Source organism: Mus musculus, chromosome 18 (assembly GCF_000001635.26).
Source record: "Mus musculus strain C57BL/6J chromosome 18, GRCm38.p6 C57BL/6J".
NCBI lineage: Eukaryota > Metazoa > Chordata > Mammalia > Rodentia > Muridae > Mus > Mus musculus.
This window is the reverse complement of record NC_000084.6, coordinates 24,579,586-24,603,958: the sequence shown is the minus strand read 5'-3', so window position 1 is coordinate 24,603,958 and position 24,373 is coordinate 24,579,586. Positions and strand designations below refer to the sequence as shown.

Genomic DNA, 24,373 nt, shown 5'->3' with positions numbered 1-24,373 from the left:
ACTTCCGCCCCAGAGCGGAACTACTCTACCCAGCCGCGGATACTCCGGCATTCGCCAGCCGGTCCGGATTTCGAAGGGGCCGGGGCGGAGCTAAGAAGCCCAGCTCCGCAGGCCACGCCTCCCGGCCACGCCCCCGTCTGCTGGCGTGGTTCTCTTCGGTAGCCTTCGCTCGCCTCGCGCATCACTCTGACCGCTGCTCCGCGCGTGAGCCAGGCCTGACCGCTGTAGGCAGGGCACTCTCGAAGGAGCTCGTGGTCCCAGACGGTTCCATCGGGCCCGGCTGCCTACAGCGGACCAGACTGGGCTGAAGTCCTGGCGTGGAGCGGAAGGGCTCGAGGAAAGGACTCGCGCCCGCCCCTCCATCGCGGCGAGCCCGTGGCGTCTGAGAACACGCGGAAAAGCGGATCGGTCTTGGCAGACCGGGCTCCGGGGCTGCACTGCGCGTGCGCCACGGTGCTAGAAGCGGGAGGCGGCGGTAATTACCGATTGTCCTGCTTGGAGGAGGCGCGGCAACCCCGGGCCCGAGGGGTGGCCGGGCTCATGATTCTGCCGCTGCTCCACGCCTCGTAAAGGCTTCTCGGAGACCGGAGCTGCGCGGGTTCCCAGTCCCTTCGGACCTCCCGCGGGGAACCGAACCTGCGCGCGGGGCCGGGCGGCGGGACACCAGGAGAGGTGAGTTCCGCAAGACCGCAGCGGGGCGGCAGGACAGAGCCCCCGCAGGCCCGGATCCACGGAGACGGGGTGCTGGGACCAAGCCGGGCGACGGAGAAGGGATGCTTCGAGGGCCCCGCCTCACGCCCCACTAGCCCGGGATAGCTGCCCCTCCCAACTTAGGGGCCCCATATAGGTTTGGGAGCCTCAAACTAGGAACTTTCTGCGATGGTTTAACTTTTCACCTTCAAGGGAGCTTACTAACATGTTTCATTACAGAAGCCCTCATAAAGCAAGCATTGTGCGCTTTTCCGTTTTCTCCACTACCTCCTTTTTCAAGGCCTCTTCTTCTGGCTTGCTTGTTTCTTCCACATACAGAGAGACTCAGCCTGTGAGGAGATCCAGGGACCGGTCTCCAGCCCTCAGCATCTTACCCTGGCTCAAGGCCAGATCTGCCCCACCCATCTGGTGACTCGCCTCTTCTCCCCCTGGGGATGATTTTTTTTTTTCATGAATCTTTTTGCCTATCACGTGAATTCCCACCATGTGAGGCCCCAAAGATAATTGGCAGGATTCTGGTCCTATATGGTTTTGTGTGCCTCCGTTTACCTGTGCGCCTAGTATGATAATCAGCACTTGGGCAACAGAGGAGTTTAACAAGCACTTCCACTCTGAATTCATCCTTGCAAATAGATATTACCGGCTTTTCAGATGAGGTCATGAATGTGAGACTGTGCCAAGAAACAGCTTGGAATATGGTAGTCTGTTTCCCAGTGCCCCTGTATAGTTCAAAAATCCCTCAGTATCTTTTACTAGAGACGTGTTGAAAATCCATCCAAAAATCTGACTGTACTGTACTATAGTGCTTCTGCTGCACTAATTTCTGCTTTTCCAGTTCCACCTGAAAAGGAGTGAGGTCAGGCCTTGAGTTCTGAACTTTATCTGAGAGAACATTCTCTAGCTAATATGTAGCAACTGAAGAACAATGCTATGTGTTTTCAAGAAGCTTAATTTACTTGTTCAGAGAACTATTATGCAGTTATTCAGAAGAATTGGGAAATCAGATGCACTGCCACAAAATCAAGTCTGATTCAGTGCTGAATGGGGGTGCGGAGATCTCTCTTGTGTGTGTGTGTGTGTGTGTGTGTGTGTTCCTGTCTGTTTGAAGATAGGTAGGAAATGACCTGATTCACACAACAATAAACTTGGTAAAATTATGTAGGGAATAAGGAGCATGATGTGTGTCTAAAGAAAATGGAATCTTTTTTAAAAAAAAATTCAGATTGCCAGTTGAGACTATTGTTTCTACTTTTTCTATTTGTAAAACGGTGGTGGTGGGGGGGAAGTGGTTTTGAGCTGAGGTTCTCAGGAAGAAGCTGATGGCAAGGCTATGAGCACATGGTTCTTCTTCCTCCCTTCCCCTCCTCCTCTTCCTCCTCCCGGAGCATTTGCAGGGTTAATTAATTGTATCTTTGCACGTGACTGTCCTGCATCTGCTTCAGGAGACCACAAGCCCGTAGTCAGTCACCCATGTCTCCATGGTACCTCATGCTATCCTAGTCAGAACCAGCAGTGCTGTGTGGTGTAATTAGGCATCAGTTTTCAGCATGAGGTTTCTTCAGTTGTTCTAGAAATATGGTAAAGCATTTCCCCCCCTATCTTTTCTAGGAAGGTGCAATGGCCACAGATTTATCTGTAATCATGATCTTGACCTTTGCCCTTTGGGTTACAAGCCCCCTTCATGAACTACAATCAACAGCTGCTTTCTCTCAGACTACTGAGAAAATAAATTCAAATTGGGAACCTGGTGTTAATGTTGACTTGGCAGTTACCATGCAGCGACACCATCTGCAGCAGCTATTCTACCGCTACGGAGAGAATGATTCCTTGTCTGTTGAAGGCTTCAGAAAATTGCTTCAGAACATAGGCATAGATAAGATTAAAAGAGTCCATATACACCATGACCACGAGCATCATGCTGACCACGAGCATCACTCGGACCATGAGCATCACTCGGACCACGAGCATCACTCGGACCACGAGCATCACTCGGACCACGAGCATCACTCGGACCACGAGCACCATTCCCACCGCAGTCACACGGTTGCTGGTAAAAACAATCGGAAAGCCTTTTGTCCAGACCTTGACTCTGATAATTCAGGTAAAAATCCTAGAACTAGTCTAGGGAAAGGATCTCGCCCAGCAGAGCACATGAATGGTAGGAGGAACATCAAGGAGAGTGCAAGCTCTAGTGAAGTGACCTCGGCGGTATACAACGCTGTCTCTGAAGGAACTCGCTTTGTAGAGACAATAGAGACTCCAAAACCTGGGAGACGCACCAAAGATGTAAACCCTTCTACCCCACCCAGCATCACGGAGAAAAGCCGAGTGGGCCGGCTGAGTCGGCTAGCTAGGAAGAAAAGCAATGAGTCTGTGAGTGAGCCCAGAAAGAGCTTTATGTATTCCAGAAACACAAATGACAATATTCAGGAGGTAAGATAAATTCTGTGCCGTATTTAATGCGCCTGTTTGGTCCTCCTAGGGGTGAGTGTGAAATAAAAATAAAACGGTTGTTATAAAAAGAGGGAGCTTTTCTTCCTTCTCAGCAAGGCGTTGGCTCACCATGCAGACTGTGTTGTAAACATCCTTGGAGACTAGCTCAGAAGAATAGTACTGGGCTGTGCTGGGTTGTAAACATCCTTGAGAACTAGCTCTGCAGGAGCACAGTGCTGCCTGCTGAGTATTCCTAATACAGGGCTTATTACAACCGTGGAGAGATGCTAAGGTTAATTGTGGAGAAGGTGTCTAAGGATGAATAATATTAATAAATAGACAGTGGGGGATCTGAAGAAGTTGTAGGGACAAGCACAGTTAAAGTGCTGAAATCAACAAGAGTAGCTCTGTGTCTCTCCTTGGCAGAAACAACCAACAGTGACTTGGGAAGTGATTGAACCTGGAGCAAATTGGACCAAGAATGTCAGGTAGTGAGAGTCTCAGATCATGTGACTTTTCTAGACGAGACTTCCCAGCCCTACAGTAATCACTTCAGCTGGTCAATAACCAGCAACAACAACAGGGAAAGTATTAGTTGCTAGTCTTTAATGATCAAAATGTAGCTATGCTGGGATATGAGTGAAGTTTGGAGTCATTGTAGCAGTAGTCACAACGCTGGCAACACTGGCTCTGAAGTTGTTGCAAGTAGTGTTGGTGAACAATTGTGAGAGTCTGAAATGTGTTTGTAGATGAGAAATAGATACCTTAACCAGGTAAGCTTTTGTTTTTTTGGACCGGTTGCATAGAGGAGTTTCTCTTCAAACTAAGGTCCAATTAAGCTGTTGACCGCATCTGCCTGCTGGGGCAGGTTTGTTTCATTAACCAGCATTGCCCTCTGTAAGAGTCATCTGTATCATTTAATAATCTCTCTTTGCAGAGAGTCACTCTGCCAGGCACGTAGACAGAACGGAGCTGAGTTTTTGCAAGCAGTGTCATAGCAGGAAGAGCAGCGTGTCTTGGGCTTGTTGAGGCCAACTCAGAGAGTATTAGTCCCAAAACCTATTTCTCAATCTCTAATGAACCCCATTTTGAAATTAAAGCTCATTTCCTTAATAACTTTATACAATGAGTTAACAGGCTTGTGAATCTCCACTTATCCCCAAGCTTGTTCCACAGGAGGTTTTCTCCCTTGGAGAATGACATACTGTCGTCGTGTCAGTGTATCTTCTTTAGGCTACTAGAAGCAAATTCCAAAGTGCTGAAAGCAGAGCTGATTTTAACTGGCATTAATTTTATCAACAAAGTAGCTTTAGTGAGTAAAGGTGATGAGTCAGACTGCATTTTAGAGTCTTCCAGTGGGAATTTCTGTCTGTGATTTTTTTTCCCTGTCATTTCCTTCAGTGTTTCAATACAACCAAGCTGCTGACATCCCATGGCATGAGCATCCAGGCTCTGTTGAATGCAACGGAATTTAACTATCTCTGCCCAGCCATCATCAATCAAATTGATGCTCGGGCTTGTCTGATTCATACAGCAAGTGAGAAGAAGGCAGAAATCCCTCCAAAGACCTATTCTTTACAAATAGGTACAGTTGCCTCAATTCCATAAAAAGTTTCTAGTAGATGCACTTAGGTTGTACTTCTCTTTATATTTCAGACTATTTTTCATTGTCGCTCTAGATACAATGTCTTAGTTGTTCTGTGACCTGAATGTTCTAAATATACATGTTAAAAGTTGTTTGCTTCTTTTAAAAAGGCATGGGGTGGGACGGGGGAAGGTGTTGGCACCGGAGAGGTGTCTCTGGTCAAGAGCACTGACTGTTCTTGCAAAATACCTGGTTCAGTTCCTAGCACCCACAGGTGCCTCACAACCATCCGTAACTCCAGTTCCTGGGAATCCAGTGCTCTCTGTGACCTCTGAGGGCTTCTGAATACATGTGGTGCACAGGCACACACTCAGGCATATACACTATACATAAGATAAAATAAATACTTTTGTTTGTTTTGTTTTTTGAGACAGGGTTTTTCTGTATAGCCCTGGCTGTCCTGGAACTCACTTTGTAGACCAGGCTGTCCTTGAACTCAGAAATCCGCCTGCCTCTGCCTCCCAAGTGCTGGGATTAAAGGCATGTGCCACCACATCTGGCAATAAATACATTTTTAAGTGAATGAAGCCTTGTATGTTAGCAGCTGTAATTCCAGCCTTGGGGAATCTAAGGAAGGTGAATTGTGAATTCAAAACTAGCCTAGCCTATATATGTATGCATTCTGGCTGATATTAGGATAGCCTGCCTAGAATGTGTAATCTTTGTGGGAGGCATTCGGTACCTTTAATGTACTGAGAGAGAGACTGTCTCAAAGTAAAGAAGGGAAACAGAGTGGGGAGGAAGAACACTATAATGAGGAAGAAAGAAAGGCTTTTTAAAAATTTGTTTACAAGGAAATTAGTTTTTCCTTGTTTTCTTCCCTCTCCTGTTTCATAGCTTAGCTGTTCTAAGAATGAAAGCAGTCATTGGGCCCCAAGTAAGAGACAGTTTATCCTTGTAAGTTTTTCTCTTCCGTTAACCCCCATTTGAAGATTTTTTTCTGCTGCAGGTAGGCATAGAAACACACACCTTTAATTCCAGCACTCTGGAAGCAGAGACAGGTGGATCTGTGAGTTCCAGGCCAGCCTGATCTGCATAGTGAGACCCTCTGTAGACCAGATTTACCCCTGATCTTGAAGTCTCTGTATTTGTGTGTGAGGCTCTCCATCTGGACCTGCAACAGGATTACATGAGGGTGCCGTGGTCCTAACCACCCCAAATTCAGCTGCTCTGCTTTACATGATGTTTAATGCCCTCGTGGGAATCCTCTTGGGTTATAAGTTACATGACTTTCCTCTGCTCTGATTGGTTTGCCAGCCTGGCTTGGTGGCTTCATAGCCATTTCCATCATCAGTTTCCTGTCTCTGCTGGGAGTCATCTTGGTGCCACTCATGAACCGGGTATTTTTCAAGTTCCTGCTGAGCTTCCTCGTGGCGCTGGCCGTCGGAACGCTGAGTGGCGATGCTCTGTTACATCTTCTCCCACACGTAAGTTCCGTGGCTGGCCCATCCCTGCTGTGCTTTATCCTCACACATTGAAAAGATGAGCATTGGCATTGCGCTCAGACTCCTGCTGTTGGTATTTATCAGAGGTTGGAAAGTCTGAAAAGTTGCTTGTAGAGTATATTTGATCACATGCACGATTGTAGTACATGTTTAGGGACTTTGTTTTTGCTTTTTTGCTTGTGTCTGTTACTGACTCTACCAAGTTGGACTAAGCTTTTTAGACTGACTGAAAGAGAGAAACCCTGCTTGAACCTGAAGCACTGTGACAGCTGCCACAATGGGAACTGCTTGCTTACCTGTTGTCACAGACTGAAAATGTGTACGCCTCTTCATGTACCCACGACATTTAGGGGTTTCCTTCAGAGTTGAATCTGTGTGTTTAGAGATTCATTCTTCATGACCTGGATGACCATTTCAATAACCAGGCGTGATAAGTCCCAGAAAGGAAGTGTTGGGGTCCCATTTTTAATTTTTCTCAGGGCTGAGGATGTGGTTTACTGATAGAGCTGGAAATGAAGCAAGCCCTGGCTTCAGTATCCAATACTGAAAAAGGAAAACTAGCCCAGAGATTTATTGGTTTGGTAGAGAGGAAGTTATTCCTTTCTAGAACACTGGCAATCTCATGTTGGATTCAAAATGAAAACTATTCTGAGTGGCAGTCTCCCTGACTACCAAATGACAGGTGTTTAGGCGTACCATCTGCAGGAAGTGGCCTGTGCATAGCTGATACCCCATGCCTTTGTGAGGATGCTGCACACCTCACTAGTTTCCTGTCAAGTAGCATTGGCTAGTTACTGCTACATTTTGCTACAGCCTGCAGATGCAGTGCACAGCTTCTCAGATGCCTGCAGGACCCATCCCTGTGCACTGCCTAGGCTTCTCACAAGGCTGATCTGATGAACCTGATAGGAGCCTTTCAAGTGGGCCCTGTAAGTCACAGATACTGTGCATGGTAAGCCTCTGTTCATGGTGGCCAGGGTAACTTGGCAGACATTGAAAATGTTCTAAGTTATGGTGTTCAGTTTGGAGAGTATCACCCTTACACCAAACAGACCCACCCTGTTAAGTGCATAGCAGATAGCATTCACTGAGCTCTGGGTTGCTAGCTGCCCATTGTCCTCTTTAGTTTTTCAATGCCTCCTTAATTCTAAAGTCTTCAGCTAATAGCTTAATTCTGAATTATGTCAGATGCTGACGTAAGAAACCAGCGAATTAAAAGTGCGTATCATTTCCCTTTCAGTCTCATGCAAGTCATCAGCACAGTCATAGCCATGAAGAGCCAGCGATGGAAATGAAAAGAGGCCCCCTGTTCAGCCACCTGTCGGCTCAGAATATAGAAGAAAGCTCCTATTTTGATTCCACGTGGAAAGGTCTGACGGCTCTAGGGGGCTTATATTTCATGTTTCTTGTGGAACACGTACTCACACTGATCAAGCAATTTAAAGATAAGAAAAAGAAGGTAAGGCTACAGTTACTGAGGACCTGCACTTACTTAGAGTGGCACTCTGGCTGCCATTTGGATAGCCCACCCAAAATGTGTAATCTTTGTGGAAGGTATTTGGTCCTTTTAAGGTGCTTTGGACCCCAGAGGTATTCATGTAGAGCTTCTGCATCATGGTGACCCTGAAGGAGAAGCCTGCCTCCCTGCCTCTTTCCCTTCCTTCCTCTCTCCCTCCCTCCTTCCCAGCCTTCTTGCCTCCCTGCTTCCCTACCTTCTTCCCTGCCTCCCCCCTTTCCTTTCCTCCCTCCCTCCCTGCCTGCCTGCCTGCCTTTTGTGCACATGCATCTGAATAGAGAATAGAGGTTAACATCAGTCTTCCTCAGTCACACTCCACTTATTATTTGAAACAAGTGTGTGCTGAACCTGGAGCTTGCCAGCTCGGCTAGGAAAACCTGGAGGAGCTCCCTTCTCCATCTCCTTAGCGCTAGGATCACGGGCACACATTGCCACCCTCAGTTTGGGGGTTCTGGATATCTAAACTGAGGCCCTCATAGTTGCACAGCATTTACTTTGCCAACTCAGTCACCACCCAAGCCTCAACCATGAAGTGTCCAATCTGCTTTATTCTGTGTAACTCTTGTGTATATATACATATATATGTGTATGTATGTATGTATATGTATGTATATATATATATACGTATATATATATATATATATATATATATATATATATACACACACACATACATGCACACACCCCCCAAAGCAAAGGCCTCGAATTAGCACAAATGCTATGGAATGCATCAGTATGTATTTGTGCTGTGATTAAGAAATGTCATTGGTTTTAAATTAATTGCTCTGCAGCTGCAGTTTTGTTGTGTTTCGGAGGATACGTGACTTACAAGCTTATCCTTTGCAAACTGCAAATACTGCCTTCCAGGCATGAGGTGGTGTCCCTGTAACCTGATGTGAGCAGGCAGCTCAGTCAGAAGACTGGCAGAAGAGCTCTCAAAAATGTGGAGTGCGCCAGGCGTGGTGGCGCACACCTTTAATCCCAGCACTTGGGAGGCAGAGGCAGGCGAATTTCTGAGTTCGAGGCCAGCCTGGTCTACAGAGTGAGTTCCAGGACAGCCAGGGCTACACAGAGAAACCCTGTCTCAAAAAAAAAAAAAAAAAAAAAAAGAAAAAAAAAGAAAGAAAGAAAAAGTAAGTGAGGAGTGCAAGCAACATGAGGTGCCTGACTGTAATCTCCGCACTGCAAGGATAGTCAGCTGCCATGTCAATTGGAGGCCAGCTGGGCTATGTGAGACCTGTCTCAGAAGAATTTAGATTGAAGCCAGTTAGATGCTCATCACCTGATGCAGAATCTTGGCGGGTGGGGTGCGGTAGGGTGATGACTTCAATACCTATTTTATTTATGCCTATGCTGGAGCTCATCTACATTTCCAATTTTGGATTTTTTTTGGTTTCTCTAAAATTGAACAAGAGGTTACATACTTACAGAGCTATTCTGCTATTCTGAACATGGATGCTAGCTTTTGAAAATACTGTATGGACAGCTTACATAGATTAGCTTTTTTTTTTTTTGTCAGAACTTGCCTGTGCATTTTTAAAGGCATTCAGCTTCTTGCTCACAGAAGTAACTATTCTCACCATCATTTCGAGTTTGAGCAACCTGTAATTAAGTTGGGCAATTATACAACCGGCGTCCCTGGCACGGAAAGTCTGAAAATGAAGCGTAGCTGGCTCGCCCTGAGCATCAGGCTCACGGTGGGGACAGGCACATGTGTGAACACAGGTGCCACCTCGATCCTGTGATTGTTCACCCTTAGGGATCTTGCACTCAGAAAAATGTCTTGTGCTATACTGGGCAGGGCTGGGCAGGGTGACACACGCCTGAAAACCCCATGCTTAGGACTTGGAGGAAGGAGTGCCATGAGTTTAAGGCCAGCTTGAACTACATAATGAGTCTCATGGCAGTCTGAACAATATAGGGAGGCTCTTGTTTCAGAAAAAAAAAAAAAGATTAAAAAAATTACCCATTACAAATGTGAGCCCTCTGTTTAATGGCCCTGTGATGAGAGGAAAGTAAGTAAAAATAACTTGCTCCTGAGCTGGGCATGATGTCACATGCCTGTGCTCTTAGCACCTGGAAGATGCAGGCGTAAAGATTAAGATCTTAGGGTCATCATCTGCATAGCAAGTTTGAAGCCAGCCTGGGCTATGTGGGTCTCAAGGGGCAACACAAAGAATAGCTTCTTGCTTTTTCCTTTTTTTTTTTAAAGCTTGGGCCACCACCACCCAGCTGGACTCTTTCATTATTTATTTTATGTAAGTGCACTGTAGCTGTCTTCAGACACTCGAGAAGAGGGCATCAGATTTTGTTACGGATGGTTGTGAGCCACCATGTGGTTGCTGGGATTTGAACTTGGGACCTTTGGAAGAGTAGTCGGCGCTCTTAACCACTGAGCCATCTCACCAGCCTGCTTTTTCTTTAATTTTTAAAATATTTAGTTTATTTTATTCTAGTATGTGTATGAATGCTTTGCCTGCATATATGTGTATATACCATGTGTGTGCTTGATGCCAGTGAAAATCAGAAGAAGGCATCAGATTCCCCCCGGTCTAGAGTTACAGGTGGCTGTGAGCTACCATATAGATGCTGGGAGTGGAACCCAGGTTCTCTACAAGGGTAAAATGCTTTTAACCACCGAGCCAACTCTCCAGCTCAGCCACTTTATTTTAATGTCCAAAATCAGGTTCCATGTGGCTGTTTTCATTGCTATACTAAGACTGGTTTGAAGACATCCTTTTTATACATATATATCCTTTAGAATTATTCTTAGCTTTAAAAATAAGCTCATGGGGCTAGAGAGCATATAATGAGTATATGCTGTCTTAAAGAAGACTCAGGTTTGTTTTCCAGCATCTATGTGGGGCAGCTTCCAGCCCCCTGTAACTACAGCTCCAGGGAATCTTACACCCTCTTCTGGTGTGTGCAAGCACCTGCACTCATGTACACATACCTGCACATATACACATAACTAGAGAAAGTAAAAATAAGAATATTTTAAAATTTGTTCATTTTTACATAGGGAATACTTGAAATTTGGTTTGTGAGGTTTTGGTTAATTTTTACTGTGCTTATTTATTTGTTTATTTACTTTTTTTTTTTGAGACAATTTCTTTGTGTAGCCCCTGGCTGTCTACTCTCTCTGTAGACCAGGCTGTCCTTGAACTCAAGAGATTTGCCTGCTTCTGCCTCCTGAGTGCTAAGAATAAAGGCGTGTGTTACCACTGCATGACTGTGGGGTTTTTTGTTTTTCTTTTTCCAAATGTCCAAAACCATAGTTTGTTAATATCTTTATTTCAGTTAGTTTCAGTTTTATAATTATGTTTATGTGGAGGAGTCACATGAAGGCCAGGACACACACAGAGGAAAGAGGACAGCTTGCTGTAGCCATACACCACACGGGTCCCAGGGAGACAGCGCAGGTCCTCAGGCTTGGCAGAAAGTGTCTTTCCCACTGTGCTTTCTCAACAACCCTAGTTTTAAGTTTTTACCTAAATCTTACCTAACCCTCCTTTAACCTGGTACTCTATACCTCGAGATTCTAAAAGGCAGGCTGTTATGTGAAATATAGCAGTTTATTTTCTAACTATAGGTCTCTAGTGAACTATGAACCGTGTGTTGTGCCAGTATCTTTAAGTGCAGCAGTAATGTGATCTTCATACTGCGGTGGATTGCCACAGGGAAGCTGAGTATCTCTATTTTAAGACATCCAGTAGAATGTAATATAAGCATTGAAGATCCAGGGCGTCTGTTCAGTGCAGTTCCCTCTGTCCATGTTGTGTCTGGCACATAGCAGGTGATGATAAATGCGTATGGAACAGAGGAAACATGAAACACATGGACCAGCAGAAACTACTCCAGATAGCCTTCACCACGCTTTGGAAACATTAGCTGTTCTGTTCCCAGGTTAGGATTCAATGTTGGGTTTATTTTTTTTTTAAGAGCATTCAGGTCTTCATATTACATCTCAATTTCTTTTCTCCCTCACAAAGATAAATAAAGTTAAAAAAAAAAGTTCAGTATATACCATGGCTGCCAGAGGCTGGTGAATCCTTATCATAAGAGGGACTTTTCCTTGAGCAGGTGTAGTGGTAGTGTGGAGTCTGCATTCCAGTGTGAGTTACTGCTCATATGCTCAGTCTGTGTATTTACAGCACTTCGACGTCACTTATCCTTCCAACCAGTGAAAGTTCCAGCTCTCGCTGGGAACCAGATCATTGTGACATCCACCATCCCACTCTAGATCAGCCAGGGCACATTAAATATGTCCACAGTCTTTCTGTCCCCCTCCACGCAACCATTTTTGATGCTGTTGTAGTCCAGGCTTAGTTAGCTCCCTCTCTGAGTAGAACAGTCACCTCCTAACCAGCCTGTTCACATCATTTCCATTCTTCCTTTGAGCAGGCAGCGCTCTACAGCTCTGCTCAGTCCTCCAGTGACTTCCCATTGCTTTCTAGACAGAGAGCATTCCCAGCATGCTCTGTGTTACCTGGCTTCCTTCAGCTGCAGCTTCCACTCTTGAACTAACCCACCACCTTTACCGTGGAGAGAGGTCTCTCAGGCTATCAGGAGTTCCTTTTAGCTCTAGAAGAGAGCTAGATCTTTGCTATTGAGGGCCCTCCCTCATACTTAAAAAACTCCCTAGATCCTGCCTCTCCATCCTTTACTCCAGAGTCCGGCTCACCCTTATGTTTCGGTTTTACTGCTGCATTTTTAAAGAGCCTGTCCTGAAAGTCCTCCAGGTCCTATGTTTTATACTCTAATAGTACCCTGTGGTTTTCTTTCATATAATGTATCAATGATTACAAGCAGAGAATTGTGTAAGCCTCATCCGTAGTGAGGCTCCAGCCCTCTGAGTAACAGCTGCACGGTAGCGGCGGTAGTGACTAGGTGTGTCTTGCTCATGTAAATAAATGTAATGCAAATAATATAGTTTGTGATCATTTCTATAATTAGAATATTGTCTTCCACATAAGTAGATAATGCTAAGGCTCGTTTGTTCTGTGGGACCTCTGCAACATAAATGTTGCTCAGACTCACACAGGGAGCCTTAACCCTTGGAGTGGTCACAAAACTCAGTAATAGTCAGTTCCTGAGGCCCACACCCAATCCCAGGACACAGAGAGGGTGAGATAAACAGAGGGCTGTGCAGCCTTGGCTACTGATGGAGTGGATCAAAGCCGGGGTGGAGCCAAGGCAGTGGTGGTGCAGGCCTCTAATCCCAGCACCTGGGAGGCAGAGGCAGGCAGATTTCTGAGTTCAAGGCCAGCCTGGTCTACAAAGTGAGTTCCAGGACAGCCAGGGCTACACAGAGAAGCCCTGTCTCAAAAAACCAAAAAAAAAAAACAAAAAAACAAAAAAAAGGCTGTGGTGGGGTGGGGACGTAGGGGAGAAAGGAAGGAAGGGAGGGAGGAAAGAAATTCTGATGGAATGCTCATGGTAGACCGCTTGCCTAACATGCATGAAGACCTGAGTTCTCTCCCAGTCACCACACAAAAATGTACAAGAAAGGAAGATGGTTTTTAAGAAAGATTAAGATTTTATTTTAAACTGATAATTTCAAGGCTAAATAATAAATAGTTGAAAGTGAAACACGAGGAGTGGAGAGATGGCCCAGTGGTGAAGAGCACTTGTTGCTCCTACAGGACTGGTCCTTAAGTTTCAGAGCCCATGGCAGGCAGCTCCAGTGCCCTTACCTGGCCCTCTGGGCATACATATATACAGACACATAAATGAAAACTAAACCTTTTTTTAAAATGTTATTGGTGTTTTACTAGGGATAAGTACTTGAGTCTGCATAACAAAAATGTATGAAAAATGTGGGTTTCAGTGTCTAAGAAGTGGCCCAGAGGTAAGCAAGCCTGAAGGAGATGGCTGTAACTGGCCCTCGTGTGTAACAGGTTGTTTTTGTGGGTTTTAGCGTATGGATGAGTCACCCTAGGATCTAATTAAAGTCCGCACTCTGCAGCATTGCCAGGACTCGTGTGTTTCTAACCCTTACCACATGAGTCCATACCACAGTAGCTGGAGCAAGGCTACACAGGAAGATAACTGTGGTTAGTCTGACTTGGGGTCCTTTGCCTTTTTGACAGCTGTTATGGCCGAAAGCCCACACTGTGCCAAACAAAGAAGTAGAGGCACTGTCCCTGGATGGCTTTTATTTCAGTAGAGGTTGCCTTTTCTGTGTCTTTTGCTTACCTGGGTTTTGATTGGTTGTGGTGCTCAGGCTTGGGACCCAAGGTCCCACCTATGTTAGGCAAGTGCGCTAGCTCTGAACCACAGACCCAGCTGTATTGAAAGCTGTCCACAGACGCAAATCAACTATTTCAAAAAGCTGGTTTTGCTGGCTGTTTCAGAATCAAAAGAAACCTGAAAATGATGAGGATGTGGAGAGCAAGAAGCAGCTGTCCAAATACGACTCTCAGCTTTCCTCAAATGAAGAGAAGGTGGACCCAGGGGAACGTAAGTCTCTCAAGACTCAGACTGGATGACACTGGGATACAGGCACCAGGGACCATTTGGGAGAGATGGGGCTAGACCTTTCATTTGTTTCCTACAGTATCTCATTTTAAAAATTCTCTTTCAAGTGCTCAGATGAGGATCTGTAGCATGTGCTGGGAGCCTCCTGAGAGGCAGGATCGAGTGTCTAAGGAGTGGCTTACCCCAGAAGGCAGTTCTCTGCAGGTGTTGGCTGTGACCAAAGAATATGGGTCAATATGTCTAAGGCCTTCCTCCACACCTCTCATTGAGTCATGGGGAACTGCCACAGGAAATCACTGCTGGAGGGTTCCTGTGTAATTATCTGTGATGAATTCTTTCCCTGGGGAAATAGAAACAGATGGTTGCTCTCCCCACCTGCCCAGGACAAGGCATCAGTGACAAACCTAAATATTGATTTCACCAGAGCCTCACTTGGAGAATCAATGAGCTTCTAATAGTAGCAGGGCAGCCCCAAGGCAGCCATACCACCCACAAGTCTCAGCCAGTATAGACGATGAACTCCCCATAGCTGCATAGATGGAGTCTCCCTTCTGTTCACCTTCTACCCTCCACTTACTCCACCAGGTACAGATCTTAAGGCTAGAGCCAGTTAGGGCAGAGTAACATACCTGGCTGGCTGGCATATCAGGTGAGAGGTCACCACACTCTGCTGCCTCCTGCTGTGAGGGACTGTCAGCTATCAAGGAGCTCAATCTTGAGGGTCTTAGCTTAAAGCCACAGTGTGTGTTCCTGGAGCTATGCCTCCAGGACTTTGGCGTGAACCTCGGGACACTATGCTATGCTCTCACTTCCTTCTAAGTGAGGTCGTGTGAGACCAAGGTGAGTGCTGCTTTGTATCACCTTGAGTTCTGGGAAAATCTTAATGGTACTTCCTTCCCGAAGTTACACACAGACAAGCAAACTTCCTCTTAGCTGACGGAAGAGACTTGTGTTTCTTTGCTTTCTACTCACTGAGGGTCACAGTTTTAAGAATAGTTTTAGAATTTTTCACAAATTCATACTCTTACCATTAGAGTCAACTTAAACTTGTTGAAGGCGTCCCCATGTCCCCAGGGCCTGTGAGACAGAAGCTTCAGCCAGGCCTGGGGTCACAGGCCTATAATCCAAGCATTGGGATCTCTACACAGGAGGATTGGGAAGTGAGGCCTGGGCTACAGAGCAAAACTATAAACAAGTGATCAGAATATCTAGCACAGGGTAGGAGCTCAACAGATAGCTACCGCCTACGGACGGGAACCTGCTGCTGTCAGTAAGTCCCCTGCATTTTCTAATGTTATGTACTGGCTGGCTGTGTGGGTGTCAACTTGACACAGCTGGACTTATCACAGAGAAAGGAGCCTCCCTTGAGGAAATGCCTCCATGAGATCCAGCTGTAAGGCATTTTCTCAATTAGTGATGGGGGTGGGTGGTTGGCATTGTAGGTGGTGCCATCCCAGGGCTGGTGGTCTTGGGTTCTGTAAGAAAGCAAGCTGAGCAAGCCAGGGGAAGCAAGCCAGTGAGCAGCATCCCTCCATAGCCTCTGCATCAGCTCCTGCCTCCAAGTTCCTGCCCTGTGTGAGTTCCTGTCCTGACTTCCTTAAACAGCAATGTGGAAGCTGAATAAACCTCTCTTCCCCAATTGCTTCTTGGTCATGATGTTTTGTCCAGGAATACAAACCCTGACTAAGGCATGCTGCTTTTCTCTAAATAGCAAATAAAACATGTTGACTGTTCGTTCTGTAACTGGTCCTTCTTCAGCATTCTGAATGGTTTTCAGTGACATTTGTAAGGATAGGACCAGCAGGTCAGGGATGCTCCCCAGAAAACTGGTAACAGTGTGCAGGACAAAGGGCAGCCTTACTGTTCCAGTCTCCTTTTCTTTGTCCAAGCAGACAATCTATGTGGACCATGGACAGGAGCCACAAGCCCAGCCAATAAATGTTTCTTAGTGATGATGATGATAAAGTAATTAAGATTATTTTGCTGTTACTGTTTTCCTTCAATTTAGCCATCCAATGAACAGGAAGTCAGCTGATAGGGCTACACTTTTTTTTTGTTTGTTGTTTATTGCTGTGACAGGGTTTCTCTGTATAGACCTAGCTGTCCTGGAACTTGCTCTGTAGACCAGGCTGGCTTCCAGTTCACAGAGATCCACCTGCCTCTGCCTCCCAAGTGCTGAGATTAAAGGCGTGCGCTACCACAGCACACCATGATTTTTTTTTTTAATGAGAAGAAAAACTCATCTTTTCAAATACAAGGAGGTAAAAGATCTTAAGGGATAATCAGAAGGGCAGTTGTGGAAGACTAATATTCCAAATTCTTTCATTCAAAGGATGCAGTTCAATTGGTAGCTCTTGCCTAGCGTGCATTGATGCCTGGGTTCCATTCTCAGCACCACAAAAAACAGGCTTTATGCAAGTCTGTAATCACGGCATTTGAGAAGTGGTGACGCCGGGCAGTGGTGGCGCATGCCTTTAATCCCAGCACTTGGGAGGCAGAGGCAGGCGGATTTCTGAGTTCAAAGCCAACCTGGTCTACAGAGTGAGTTCCAGGACAGCCAGGGCTATACAGAGGAAACCCTGCCTTGAAAAACCAAAAAGAAAGAAGAAAAAAAAAGAGAGAGAGAGAGAGATAAGTAGTGACATCAGGAGTTTAAAGACAGCCTCTGCTACATAACAATCCAAAGGCTAACCTGGGCTATGTTGACCCTGTCTCACAAAATCAAAATAAGCTCTGAGCCTGGGTGTTGGTGGCACCAGATGGACCCTTGTCTTCCCAAGCTTGGGCCACTCCTGTACTGAGCCTTCTGGTCTTCTCTTCCACCAAGAGCTGGGCCTGCCCTGTGACTGTGCTCCTCAGAGGAGTGGCTTTGTCGAGACTAAAAATGTTAATGTTCCCAGCTTTAAAATCATACAGGAGCAAAGGGGAGCTTTCAACTGTGTTTACCATACACATCCCTCCCTGGTGAACCAGAAGGACTGTGTGGAAGTCACTGTCACAGCTCCCAGGAAGGTCACTTAGGTACTGCAGAAATTCTGGAACATGGAATTCTGTGTTTTATGTACTGACTGCAGAATTTGGATTTATCAAGATGAGATTCCTCATCTCTCACTTTTTACTTTATGACAGTTACAAGTCTGACTGGCTGACAAGTAAGAACAGAGAATAGCATGTATGACATTGGCTGAATTTCAAATGGACTGTGGATAATTATGATAGAACTTGGTTTTTCAGTTCCAATTTGTGGAAGTCCTGTTCTATCACTGTTACTAGTGATCACAACGGTTTTAGACTTGTGTGATTGGACAGAAATGTCAGAGAAAGTGAATAAACAACAACAACAAAAAAAAAAACCACTAGTTTTTTACCACTTTGAGAACAGTCATATTCTAATGATTTTTAAACCAACATGTATTACAATTCTGAAATTTTTACTGTAATTTAAAAAATGAGTCATTAATTGGCTGGAGAGTGAGCACAGTAGTTAAGAGCACTGGTTGCTCTTCCAGAAAATCCAGGTTCAATTCTCAGCACCCACATGGCAGCTTACAACTGTCTGTGACTCCTGTTCCAGGGGCTCTGACACCCTCACACAGACAAACATGCAGGCTAAACAACAGTGCATGTAAAGTAAATGAATAAATAAGTCTTTAAAAAAAAAAAAACAAGAGTCATTAATAAACTAACTGGGACAAAAGAGAGGGACTAAGAGGAAGTAGGACGAGTGAGGCGGATGGCTCAGTGCAGGCGGGTGCTGGGTGTTCAGCCTGCTTACCTGAGTTCAGTTGGGACTCCACTCATGGCAGGGAAGACAACCCCAAGCGGTTGTCTCCTGGCCTCCACACATGTGCTGTCGCCACGTGCCAATCCTGCGCACACCAAATGAATACGTGTAATTAAAAATTAAACTTAAAAATAAACCCTTCAATCTTATAAAATAGGTTCTAGCTATCACTGTGTTGCCAGGACTGGTCTTGGAGTTCTGAGCTCACGTAACCCTCCCTCGGCTTCTTCCGTGCTACAGTTCTGCACTTGAAACCCATTCTTAAAACATGATATATTTCACATTTGAAGAAGTCACTAGAGCCTGTTGCCATTCCTCATCAACAGTGCTCTGCTGCTCAGTCCTGATGATTGACTGGTCAGCAGTGGGAACATCTGGGCTGTGTTCAGGAACACCAACAGATGTTCATTTGGTCTCAGTGTTCTCTGCATTTATCCCTAGGACCTGAAAGCTATCTGCGAGCCGACTCCCAAGAGCCCTCCCCCTTTGATTCCCAGCAGCCGACGATGTTGGAAGAGGAAGAGGTCATGATAGCCCATGCACACCCACAAGAAGTCTACAATGAATATGTGCCCAGGGGCTGCAAGAACAAGTGCCATTCACACTTCCACGATACGCTGGGCCAGTCCGACGACCTCATCCACCACCATCACGACTACCATCACATTCTGCACCACCACCACCACCAGAACCACCACCCTCACAGCCACAGCCAGCGCTACTCTCGAGAGGAGCTGAAGGACGCCGGCATTGCCACATTGGCCTGGATGGTGATCATGGGCGACGGGCTGCACAATTTCAGTGACGGCCTTGCTATTGGTATGCCGCTGCATAGCTGCCCCTTGCTGTTAGCCTGGAAATGTTACATTAAATGTTCTCTCAAATTTAACAAAAAGTAGGTGCCAAAATGAGCAAAATACTTTTTTTTGTCTGCTTTCTAATAATGAAGTGCTCAGGAAATATGGGCTACAGATCAGCCTCAGATCTGCGCCTGTCTGTTACCTAAGTTGTACTTTAGGCTGTGGCTCTAGCTCAGTGGTAGACCACTTACATGGTGTCCGTAAGCCCTGGGTGCGAGCCCTTGCATCAAACACACAAAGGTTGTTCTTCATCCAGGAGTTCTTAAGATCAGGGTTTAAACAGGAGTGGTAGTTCTCGCCTAGCATGCATGAGTGCCTGTGTTCCAGACCCCTAATGTGAAAGCCCTTTCCCTGCCGGAGGACAGAAAGGCAGTGCTGCTTTTCAGCCAGGCCCACTGGGCCCACTGCTTAGGCTGATGTGATGGGAGGAATGTCCCATGCACGGCTGGTAGATGATTGGTCAGCAGACTTAGCTTTTTGAATGGGAGGGGCTCTGTCTTGCTGCTCACATAAAAGCATGTGTGTCCACAAGTCTGGTGGCATCATGAATTCCCCTGAGGCCAGTGAAGTACTTCCGACTGCAGAGGGCTTTCAGCTGATGGAATTTACATTCTCAGCTCAGGGTTCTGTATGGTAGCAGTCCCTTCTCAGATTTGTAGATGTAGGCTCATTGCTAGTCAACTGAACCTTTCCCTCCTGTTGCGTATGCCTTTGCTTCCTATGGGCATCTAGGCCCAGTGAGATGGGCTCTGAGACCAGGCTGACCTAGAATTCACAAAGATACCCCTGCCTCTTCTTCCTGGGTACTATAACTAAATGTACAACCATGCCCAGCTTGTTTTTTTTTAAGTAAGAAGGTGAAGGCTGAGCTAGGAAGATGGTGTTTATGCACAATGTAATGTCCTTGTTTTCCCGTCGTTTCTGTGTAGCGTGTACTGTGCTTTCGGGGCCTCAGACTCACCCTTGCTGACTTTGTTTACACAGGTGCTGCCTTCACCGAGGGTTTGTCCAGTGGGCTAAGCACCTCTGTCGCTGTGTTCTGTCATGAACTGCCTCATGAACTAGGTAAGAGAAGCATGTGGGCAGCTTCTGCTGTGGGACTGAACCATGCTGCTGTCGCTGGTGGCTGCTTCATAGCCAAGGCCTGCCTTCCCAGCCTCTGCTCACCAAACTGCCCTTCTTTCTCGCTGGACAAGAATGCATAATACCTGTGTATTATACCTGTGTCCAGCTACAGCTGGGTCCCTTCTGTAGTCGTCCTTTCTGTGTTGGCACACTGGGGACATGAGTGGCTGGGCTCCTACAAGTGCACGTGCATGACCGTCATCCCACCACTTGGGTGGCAAAGCAGAAGGATCAGGAGTTGACAGTCATCCTCATCCACATAGTTTGAGGCTAGCCTGGGCTAAGTGAGACCCTGCTTCCCAACTCCCAACTCCCAATTCCCAAACCCAAAGACACCAGAACTACAGCATGCATGGGAATGCGTCTTAAATTACACAGGAAGTTAGGAAGGAGGCTGTAGCTTGTATAGTAGTAGCTCCATGGGTGTGCACTTGCCCAGACTGCATGGCAACCTCGATTTAGCCCCAGCACCACCTAAAAGACAGGAGTGGGTCAACACTCAGTAGGTAAGAGCACTGGCTGTGCCAGCCCGAGGACCTGAGTTCAAATCCCAGCATTCTGTGTTCCCGGAGCCCCAGCGCTTTGGAGGATGGAGACTGGAGGGTCAGTGGGCTTACTGACTGCCAGGCTAGCTCAGAGTTCGGGAAGGGACTGCCTCGGAGGGTAGAGTGGGAATGACAGCAGGAAGTCTTGGAGCTGAAGGAAAGGGGTTGGTGAGTGGCACTTCTCACTTCACTACAATGTGAAACCTTCCTCCATCGTTTGGATCCCAGTTCCTGTTTCTTCTCATGGGCACACGTTCATTCACAAACACTCGGACAGCTTCACTTTTGGTCCTTGGCATGCATCCTGCCATTCAGAAGGCCTCCCGTCTACCTGGCGCATGCTCTGTAAGCCCGTGTTTCCCTTGCTCCCCATTCTCAGTCCTTCCTGCCCCGTGAGGCTCTTAACATTTCCATCTCCATGACTCAGGGCTCTTAGGTGTTGCCTTTGTCACTTGCGGCCATTCCTTCAAGTCCACACCGCCCTCCCTCCATCGCCAGGTGGTTTATTATTGTTTCTGCTTTAGTGTTTCTGAGATTGGGTCTCATGTAGCCCAGGCAAGCCTTAAGCTCACTGTGTAGTTAGGACAACTGAACTGTTGCCCCTGCCTGCAGCTGCAGTGTCAACCCCTTCTAGACAGTGCAGGAGTGCAGCAGGGCGTGTGCCCTCCCTCCCTCACCATCACTGACACCCAGGAAGCCTACAGACACTGCTGCATGGAATTACCAAGTCTGTGAAACTGCTGGAGCCTGCGAACGCTGCTCTAGCCCTGGATAGTTTCTTTCTTTTTATTCCCCTGGAAAAGGATCAAACTTTTTTTCTATATCTGAAAAATCTATTAGATGTGTGTCAAAATTATCTTCAATGACCCTGCCCTCATTTTTTTTGTTTGTTTGTTTTCTGATAAAGGTGACTTTGCTGTTTTGCTAAAGGCTGGCATGACTGTCAAGCAGGCTGTGCTCTATAATGCTCTGTCAGCCATGTTGGCCTACCTTGGAATGGCAACAGGGATATTCATCGGGCATTATGCAGAAAATGTTTCTATGTGGATATTCGCACTCACTGCCGGCTTGTTCATGTATGTCGCTCTGGTTGACATGGTAAGTTTCCAAGAAGTCGAGGGCATTGACTAAATAAACAGACTTGTATGGTAAAAAGCCATTGCAGGGTCTGGGGAAAGGCTTGGCTGTTAAGAGCACATCCTCCTCTTGCAGAGGACCAGGATTTGGTTCTTAGCACCCACATCCTGTGATTCAGCCCCATGCAGCTCCATCACCAGGATCTGACCCCCTCTGTAGGCAATGCACAAGCACAAACCCACATTCACATAAATACAATTCATCATTTTTTTTTCTTTTTGAGACAGGGTTTCTCTGTGTAGCCCTGGCTGTCCTGGAACTCACTTTGTAGACCAGGCTGGACTCTAACTCAGAAATCCACCTGCCTCTGCCTCCCCAGTGCTGGGATTAAAGGCATGTGCCACCACGCCCGGCTCTAATCTTTTTTTTTTTTTTTAATTAAAAAAAATCATTGCAAAAATGGTGTTAATTCCAGTGGTGAGACAGGATTGTGGGTCCAGAAGGATGGTAGTTAAGACTGTAGGTGCCCTCTGAGCTCGTTGTCTTTTGTTGGTTTCTGTTTATACAGCTTTCTCCTACCCAAGAGTTACCAGGAAACACATGAAAACTCCTCCGTTTGTAGAATCAGGCCCTGGATTGTCTATAAACTCACAGTAAGCCCAGCCCAGGCCACGTGTTGTCAGCAGGCCATACTTAAAAGGCCCTTTTGACAAAGTAAAACTCCCTTGTCCATTTAACACTCCTAAAGCAGGCTTCTTTTTTTTTTTTTTTTTTTTTTTTTTTTGGTTTTTCGAGACAGGGTTTCTCTTTATAGCCCTGGCTGTTCTGGAACTCACTTTGTAGACCAGGCTGGCCTCGAACTCAGAAATCCGCCTGCCTCTGCCTCCCGAGTGCTGGGATTAAAGGCGTGCGCCACCACGCCCGGCTTAAAGCAGGCTTCTTGCTACACTTCCATTCTATGCAGTGTGAGAGCTGCCTCTGCATCAGAAGTGAACATCAGACGTACCTGCAGCAGGGAAGCCAGCATCACCTCTCACTGTACAGTGGGTGAATGTTTACCTGCTTGGAACCATAGTCGTCATTGTCCTAGTCAGCTGCTAGACATGCTCAGTGCCAGGGCCCTACCAGGGTCAGTGTGCATGTAGTCAGTCAAGTCCTGGGACAAAGACCAATACTTTACCCAGCCCCAAGCCACACTGTCCTTCAGACTCTCTGGTTTCTCTGTTCTGAAAGCTAAACTGTTGCTTCTGCCTCTTTCAGGTGCCTGAGATGTTGCACAATGATGCTAGTGATCACGGATGCAGCCGTTGGGGATATTTCTTCCTGCAGAATGCTGGGATACTTCTCGGTTTTGGAATTATGTTACTCATTTCCATATTTGAGCATAAAATTGTGTTTCGTATAAATTTCTAATTAGGTTCTAAACCCTAGAGCAGCTTAAAGAAGTACTGTTGTTTGTAGTTCCAGTAGATGGTAGAAATACGTTCATATGCTGTGATACACAGCATTTAAAACTAGTGAGTTTTGCAATTTTTCTATCAAATTTTGCCATTTGTTATGCTTATAAAGTCAGTTCCATTGGGTAACATAAAGGTACGTTTTAATATTTAAGTTATTCTGTTTTGGAAATGTAAATTCTGTGTGTGATCCACCAGTATTACCCAGCTGTATGTTTCGGCATGCCGTGTCTTGTCTATTCTAGAGAAAATGTCTTTAGTGCTCTTCTGTGTAGCTTTAGCATTACTTCCCTGCTGGAGTTGGGCCCTTGCTCGTGCTGAGAAAGAATGGGCACAAAACCCAAGACACCAACAGTTCACACTGAGCATAGTCAGGAAATAGGAGGAAAAGAGAACTCGGGAGGATTGAGGAGGTATATATTGCTTTGAAAAATCACAAGGTTGGTTGTAACGTTGAGAGGGGGAAATTCTAGATGTGTTTTAAAGGGGCATGTTTAGTTCCGAGTACGTGCGTGGACATCTGTCAAATTGTTATGTTCCTGTGAAACAAGTGAACACTCTGATACACTTCATCTGCTTGTACATCTGTATGATAGAGAAATGTAAATATGTTAATCCAAGCAATGTGTCACTTGGCTGAGAAATGAGGCATTTAAATCTGTGTGTGGAGATGGGCCAAATGAGTAACTAGTGTGTCACCAGAAGACTTGGTTTTCACCATGGTCTCTTATGCCTGAAGTTATGTGAACATTCTAGTTGTCTAGGCTTCCAAGTGGCAAGTATTAAAACTTTAGCCCATGAGAGGATGTTAAGACCTGTTCTGAAAATATTTTGACTTCTTGGATTCAAAAAGCACTTAGCTCTCTTTCTCTCTCAGTGCTTTAAAATGTCATTGTGAACAACTGTCCTTTGATGTATGACACTGTAGATACATTGGGGCTGTCTGTAGCACTGTCTGGATGTTTCTTTCTTAAAAAATTAAAGTGTCAACTCAGTGGCAGGCCTTGTTCTCTTTCTTCTTACAGTCTTAGCCACTGTCAAGCATGCAGCTGAGGGGTTCTGAGTCTGTGCACACTGTCTTCAGAACCTTTTATCTTGCAAGATGAAAACTAGACCCATTAAAAACTTCCAGCCTGAGATAGTGGAACATGCCATTAATCTCAGCACTTGGGAGAGGCAGAGCATGTGGATCCCTGTAAATACAAGGCTAGCCTGAACTACATAGTGAGAGCCTGCCTCAATACAAAACTGCTCCCCACCTCCTCCTCCCACCCTGATAACTTCATTTCTATAAA

The 24,373-nt window shown here is 46.0% G+C and overlaps 1 protein-coding gene across 1 annotated transcript; it reads left to right on the top strand.

Annotated features, from left to right (window-relative positions):
• The first annotated feature begins 141 nt into the window (after positions 1-141).
• On the top strand, positions 142-24,078 carry Slc39a6 (solute carrier family 39 (metal ion transporter), member 6). Its single transcript, NM_139143.3, has 10 exons — positions 142-672; positions 2,320-3,144; positions 4,546-4,729; positions 6,047-6,216; positions 7,475-7,693; positions 14,107-14,212; positions 18,456-18,833; positions 19,859-19,939; positions 21,452-21,642; positions 22,882-24,078. The coding sequence occupies exons 2-10, from the start codon at positions 2,329-2,331 to the stop codon at positions 23,032-23,034; spliced, it is 2,298 nt and encodes a 765-aa protein (NP_631882.2). The 5' UTR covers positions 142-672; positions 2,320-2,328; the 3' UTR covers positions 23,035-24,078.
• Positions 24,079-24,373: the final 295 nt, after the last annotated feature.